Raw genomic sequence first — 6,737 nt, 5'->3', positions numbered from 1 at the left:
CGTATTTCAGGTTTTGGTGCAATCCTTCGTGACTCGGATGGTCAAGTGGTGGCTGCAATGTCTAAGCCTCATCCTGGTTGTTTCAAACCTGAAATTATGGAAGCTTTGGCTCTTAGATATAGTTTGCAATGGCTTCATTCAATGAATTTACCTATACACTACATTGAGACTGATTCTCTCTTAGTGGTTAAAGGATTGCAAGCTCGGAGTCTTAATGTTTCTGATTTTCATAGTGTCTTACATGACATTTCTATTCTTATGTCCAATTTCCCTGGAGTGCAGATCTCTCATGTTTTTCGATCTGCAAACACCTTTGCTCATATTTTAGCAAAGTATGCTCTCTCGGTGGACAAAGAATGTGTTTGGATGGAGGAAATTCCACCTCCTCTGATGACTATTGTATTATGATTTCATTTTAATATAATAGTTTTCTTATCTCAAAAAAAAAAAAAAAACTGTAGACACACATTACATACCTCATTATATTCTAATTTTCTCTCATTCTTATTCTTATTCAAAGTGAGTCCGTATCTCTTCTTAACGTTATTTTTCATATTGAATTTGGTTTCTTATTTTCTTCATTCTAATTTACATATTGTGCTAGACTACTTATTCTTTGTATCTTGATCTGTGAAGAAATGGCTCGTACCAAGCAAACTGCCCGCAAATCTACTGGTGGAAAGGCTCCCAGTCCCAGGAAAAATCTTGCTAAGTACATTGTGTGTATACTCTGGGAGACTTTCTTTCTACGTATAAAGGATTATTATTCACCATTGTTAGCAAGTTTGTAATTTCTGATCAATCATTTTTAAAACTTGTAGGCTGTAAGGAAATCAACTCCCACTACTGGTGGAGTCAAGAAGCCTCATCGTTATCGTCCAGGAACAGTTGCACTCCGGTAATTTTCTTTCGAAACTTACTCTGCGAATTGCTTGTCTATTTTAGTTATTATACTTCTGTTAATCCCTAATTCATATCATGTGTTTTAATGTCGCTCCAATTGGCTTTAGCAGTTTAATAGATTTTTCGCATATCATAATTGTGGAGGTTCAAATGGTGAATATTTGAATTGAATGAACTTCTATTATAATTTCTTGGAGTTTAAATCATCATTTATTCGATATGGAGATCTGTGGCTTCCTTTTATCATTTCAGTTCTATGGTTTTGACTTTGGTCGAATTTATAAGTATGGGTATACAATAATTGTTCATGTACAATTGATGAGTCTTTATGTTTGCTGAATGAATTGATTGTTTTCTGGGAATGTTGATACATTATAAATTGTGTAGGAAGATTTTACAGTTATCTCAGTCTGGCAGTGTGTTGACAACTTGTACTCTGATACAGTTCTATCTCTTTTTCTCTTTTTGCTCTTTTTCCCCTTTTCCCAATTGTTGATATTTCGTTTCTGGTTATTGTGTGTCTGATTAAAAACGGTTCTTGGTTAATAGTGAAATTAGGAAGTACCAGAAGAGCACTGAGCTCTTGATCCGGAAATTGCCATTCCAGCGCCTTATTTATCAGTTCAGTTTGAAGTTGTTATTGGGTGGTGTTGTTTCAGGCTTAAACTAATATTGTATTTGTTGTAGACTGATTTGAGGTTTCAGAGCCACGCTGTTCTTGCCCTACAAGAGGCTGCAGAAGCTTTTTTGGTGGGTTTGTTCGAGGACACCAATCTGTGTGCCATCCAGGGCCCTGAAACAAAGTGGGCCATAGGAAAAAAAAAAATTTTGGGCCCTTATGTTAGAAAAAATGTGGTATTTTTTAAAATCGGTAAAAAAAAATATATAATTTTAAAAGAGGAAAAAAAAATTTGGGCCCGCCCTAGGCACAGGCCTAACCCGCCTATGCCCAGGGCCCGGCCTGGTGCCATCCATGCCAAGAGAGTGACGATCATGCCCAAGGACATTCAATTGGCTCGCCGTATCCGCTGTGAGCGTGCGTAGATTCTAGATCGGAGTTACCTAATATGTATTCCTGTTTGGGATACAGATTAAATAATTTTAATGTGCGATAAGCATTGGATCATTTTGCTGTTTTACTCTGTTAAATTTTCAGAGTAAGATGTCATTCTCTTCTCCTTTAATGGACTTATATTACTGTTAGATTAACTTTGCCATATTCAATTGTTGGAACTAGCTCGACGTTGCACTCCACCCCACTCATGTTTGGTTAATTTCCTATATATGTTAATTGGAAAGTCAGTTTATATAATATATGCTAAAAAAAAGTAATAACAGTATTATAAATTTATAACCTTTTATTAATATACTCTGACCCTCACAGTTTTACCTGACATGTGTAATCTTGAAATAACATACAATATTGCCAAAGTCTCATCTGATTTATTCAAAATTTAAACATGCACCCATATTATACACCATACCAACTTATAAAAATTAAAAGATAAAAAATCAACTGTACTCTGCTAGCTTGAATTCATTTAGGTGCACTTAATATTGGTAAGAAGAGCATGCATAATGTCAAGAAAGAGCGAACCAAGTGCATCACAAATTGTCCACAAACTCATTGAGAAAGATGCCATAGATAGGACTGTCTGCTTCAAATAATATATATAATAATTATGGAAGAATAATTACTTAAAATTTGATCATGTAAGTATATACGCAACTATTCAAATAATATGGTGTTCCACAAAATAAAGGGGGAGAAACACAGAAAAAAAACTACGTATGTGGTGAGATGATATGATGAAATTGGACAATTATTAATCCAATTCCACTTCGCTATAATGCGGAATAGAAAGAAAAATGTGTATTGATCTTGAAAGTGAATTGATTGTTACAAAGGAAAACAGAGGACATATATATACAAACCAGAATATTCAACTGTGACTAAACTACCACCGACTTAACCTATAACTAACTACTAACACATAGCAAACAATATAACTGACCAAATTATTGAATTTGAGAGATCTGAAATTTGGAAAAGACTTCACGTGAACACGAAAGGCGAGGTGGAGGGCCTAACTGTAGAAATTGTTAAACGGATTGTAAGTTTAAAGTTTAATTTCATTTAATTGTTATGCTTCATAATTTATTTCTAACTCTATTTGTTTTGTTTATAAGACGAATTACGTAAGCAAGTGGAAGAGGGTGTTGTACAAGTGGAAGGTAAAAGGGACGTGCTGACCATGGCGCTCGGGACAGATGAGCATGGTGGCCGGGTTCGAGCCATGGATTTCAGCGTCACCCAAACCAAATATTTCAACACACCACGCCCTAAAAGAAAAAAATGTCGATGGGTCGAACCAGACATCATCTGATTTGGAGAGAGGCGTGCGTGAGACAGAGGAAAGTAACAGAAAGTTGCAGAATAAAGTGGATGAGCTCATTCGTCTTATAATTAGTTCCCAGCATAGCAGCGTTGCATCTAGTTCTGGTGGTGGAGGAGCATCAAATGAGCAACCCCATATTGACCTTGCCTCCGATCCAGTAGCACAACTACCGCGTCCTGCCAATGTCTACTCTGCACCAGATCCCATAGCACAACCGTCGGGTGCTGCCAATGTCTACCCTCCACCAGATCCCGTAGCACAACCGTCAGGTGGTGCCAATGTCTCTACTCCATCACCACTGCGTTTTAGAGAGGAAATTGCTCCAGTAGCAGCACCGCCATCTACTGGTGGTAGTTCAGAAGAGGTAATCTTAATATTATTTTACGAATTAATCTAATGCAAAATTATAAATATGGTCAACTTACAAATTGAATTGTTGCTTGTTTGTTTTGGATTTAAAGACCTTACCGTGTTGGATGCACTGCCTATTGAAGCCTAATGGGATGGTATTGAAGGTTGCTTTGGGCCACATTGTCAAGGAAACTTATTTAAAAGATGGAAAGTTTCTCATTAACATGGATGAATACCTACACAAAGATTATCGTCAGGTATTTATCGAAGAAGCCAATGTGGAGAATGCATTGCTCCCGTGTTCCATAGCCGACGATTCGTTGACAACAGTAGGTCAAGCTATAAAATGTTATGTAGCATGGCCAAAAGACTATCTTACACCTGTTAGAAAACATTTGGTATGTTTCAATTTATTTACTTAACTTATTGTGTTTATTCATTAATGACATTGCTAACCTTATTGTTTTTTTTCCATATATATAGACATAGCCACCCACCAAGAAACTTCAGAAGCAACCCGTGAAGAGAAGTAAAAAAAGCCTCTGACGATTTACTCCGTCCTCAAACACAGCCTCCAAAACACCTTGAGAGGGCGAGTAATGCAAAAGGTCATGGTCGTTATGTCCAACCACGCCAAACTTCCTCAATCATTACCGTTAGGAAGTCCAAATTAGCAACGGTTTTTAACCGTCGCCTATTCTGCTCGTTTTGCGACGGTCGTATAGATGGCGGTTATGGAAACTGACGGGAATACTTTAAACGACTATTTAAAAACGTCAGGAAAAACTATTTTTGTAGTAGTGTCAACAATTTTTCATAGATTTTGTGATTGAAAATAGGTCCTTATTTTGATGGATCAAAAATAATAGTTTTCTCCATGGAAAATTGGAAAAGGTAGAGAAGAGCGATTGGACTCCGAACTCATGTTGATGAGTGAAAAAGATTACGTCCAAGGATATGATTGAATGGAACCCTGATACCACTGATGGTATTTGAGAATAAATTTTTATTGGTTTTGTTTAGAATAGGTGGATATGTGGTTAATAGTTTGTTGTGGTAATATAGTGAAGCAGTGATGTTGATGAGTAGTTGTTGATTTAGTATATGAAATTAGTTGGGCTTAGAAGAGAGAATTGTATGTAAAGTAGTAAGCTCTTATTGATAGTTTGGAACTTTTGACTTTTGGGTGTTGGTTGTTACACTAGCTCCTCAACCCAAACTTGGTATTTATAGGGAGTTAAAAGTTAATACTACAACTTTCTAGATTTTTTTTTTTTTTGAATTACAATTTTACTTTCTAAGAAATTCTAGAATTTTTTAAGTTTCTTAGCTTACAAATATAGTTTCTAGGTAATTCTAATTTTCTCTAATTTTCTTAGTTTTGTATAGTTAATACTAGAATTTTTTAGATAAGAAAAGTGTAGAAATGTGTAGCACTTTTTAGCATTATTTTTGTTTGGTTAAAATATAAATGTAAAATTTAGAAAAAATTAGTATTTTTTGTAAATTTTTCTAATTTATGTGGGGTATTGTGGCTATAAGTAACAGTAATGTTGCATGGTGGGAGTGGGAGTCTTGTAGTGAATGGGCCGGTATCAGTGAGCCTGTGTCTAGATTATTTTGGTGGGCCTGGGCCTGTCTCTTTTTTAACTTTAGAGAAAAGTCACCTTAAAACGCATTTGTTGTTTAATTCGACAACTTATATATTATATAATGTAAGGAAAGGACCACCATGAAATCACATGATGCCTTGCCGTGATCACAAAAACAATATCATTAACCATGGGTGGGTCTATCGTCTATAATATATTCACCTTTTGTTTGAAGAAGTAGGACCAACTAATGATGAACATGAGAATTACTCCCCTGTCTGTATATGTATATTTATATATATATATAATGTAAATTATAAAAGAAAATTACAAGGACTATTATAGAGAAGATCATGTTGACTACACTTGATGACAAAATTCAGTTGAAATGATGGAAGGAGTCTACTATTGTTGACTGTTGTCTGTTTGTGTTTGGGAAGAGATAAAAAAAAAAAAAAAGAACAGTTGGGAATGGTGAATATTTTACGAGACTGATGATGATTTGATGAGATGAGTTCCTAGCCAACATAAAGACAGAACCCCGTGACGAACCTTTTTTTTCTTTTCGTATATAAATTCTTTACTGTTTAAGCCCCTAAAGACCCCGTGACCATCAAGTAATATATCTCAAATTGCAGACACTATACTATTCATTATATATATATAATATTAGACAATATCTATAGCTTATAATAACATGAATATCGTGACAAATATCTCTGTTCTTTTTTTGTTCTAGAGATCGATCGGCAGGTATAATTAAAGCTATATATTGATCTATTTTATCTTATGTTTATTAAGGGTACTTGTATCGATGATATAAAAACCTAAAAATAATGAACAGATTGTATAGGTATATCTGCATCAGAATATATTTATTTTCAAGAAAATATAAACAAATTATTAAATAAATTTTACTGACTACATAATGCATGTACATATAATATATATACACATACGGGAATTAAAAGTAAATAAATTTTAATTTGGAATATTTATCCTGACTCATCATATTATTCATTTATAATACTTATGTAGTATTTAAGTTAATGATCAATTGAACTAAAAAGTTTTACACATTTTAATCTATGCATTTCCAGGGGGGCAATAATCGATGGATCATTTTATCCACGTATAAATACACATAATTATATAAAAATGAACGTGGTTCTATCAACTCTAGCTTGTGGGGTGTTTGGATAGGTCATAGTTTTCGTAACACCATTTATATGTGCATTAATTCCACGTGGAAACTTTAATATTTGTGCTCAAATAATAAACTAGAATTCAAAAGTTTCTATTTTACTTTAATTTGTTTTGTAGTTATTAGTCTTAATTGAAAAGGATTGGATTTCCACAATAATAATTGCCGATTATTCCATGTGAACAAGCTACAAATGTATATATAATTGACTCGTACGTGGAAGAACTATGGTACATGTATGTATATATTTGCTTTTTGTTCATTTCATTTTGTATATATGTACATGTC

At 34.3% G+C, this 6,737-nt stretch overlaps 1 protein-coding gene across 1 annotated transcript; it reads left to right on the top strand.

Annotated features, from left to right (window-relative positions):
• The first annotated feature begins 486 nt into the window (after nucleotides 1–486).
• Nucleotides 487–2,404, top strand: LOC115701532 (histone H3.3-like). The gene is made up of 5 exons (XM_061105248.1): nucleotides 487–719; nucleotides 822–898; nucleotides 1,453–1,552; nucleotides 1,591–1,679; nucleotides 1,857–2,404. The coding sequence occupies exons 1-5, from the start codon at nucleotides 639–641 to the stop codon at nucleotides 1,945–1,947; spliced, it is 438 nt and encodes a 145-aa protein (XP_060961231.1). The 5' UTR covers nucleotides 487–638; the 3' UTR covers nucleotides 1,948–2,404.
• The last annotated feature ends 4,333 nt before the right edge of the window (nucleotides 2,405–6,737 follow it).

Source organism: Cannabis sativa, chromosome X (assembly GCF_029168945.1).
Source record: "Cannabis sativa cultivar Pink pepper isolate KNU-18-1 chromosome X, ASM2916894v1, whole genome shotgun sequence".
NCBI lineage: Eukaryota > Viridiplantae > Streptophyta > Magnoliopsida > Rosales > Cannabaceae > Cannabis > Cannabis sativa.
This window is presented reverse-complemented; position numbering and strand designations above follow the sequence as displayed.

Coding starts and splice junctions, on each gene's coding strand:
- LOC115701532 (XM_061105248.1), top strand. CDS start 639: ATGGCTCGTACCAAGCAAACTGCCCGCAAATCTACTGGTGGAAAGGCT. Junction 899..1,452: donor CCAGGAACAGTTGCACTCCG/GTAATTTTCTTT, acceptor CTTGGTTAATAG/TGAAATTAGGAAGTACCAGA. Junction 1,680..1,856: donor TTGTTCGAGGACACCAATCT/GTGTGCCATCCA, acceptor GCCTATGCCCAG/GGCCCGGCCTGGTGCCATCC.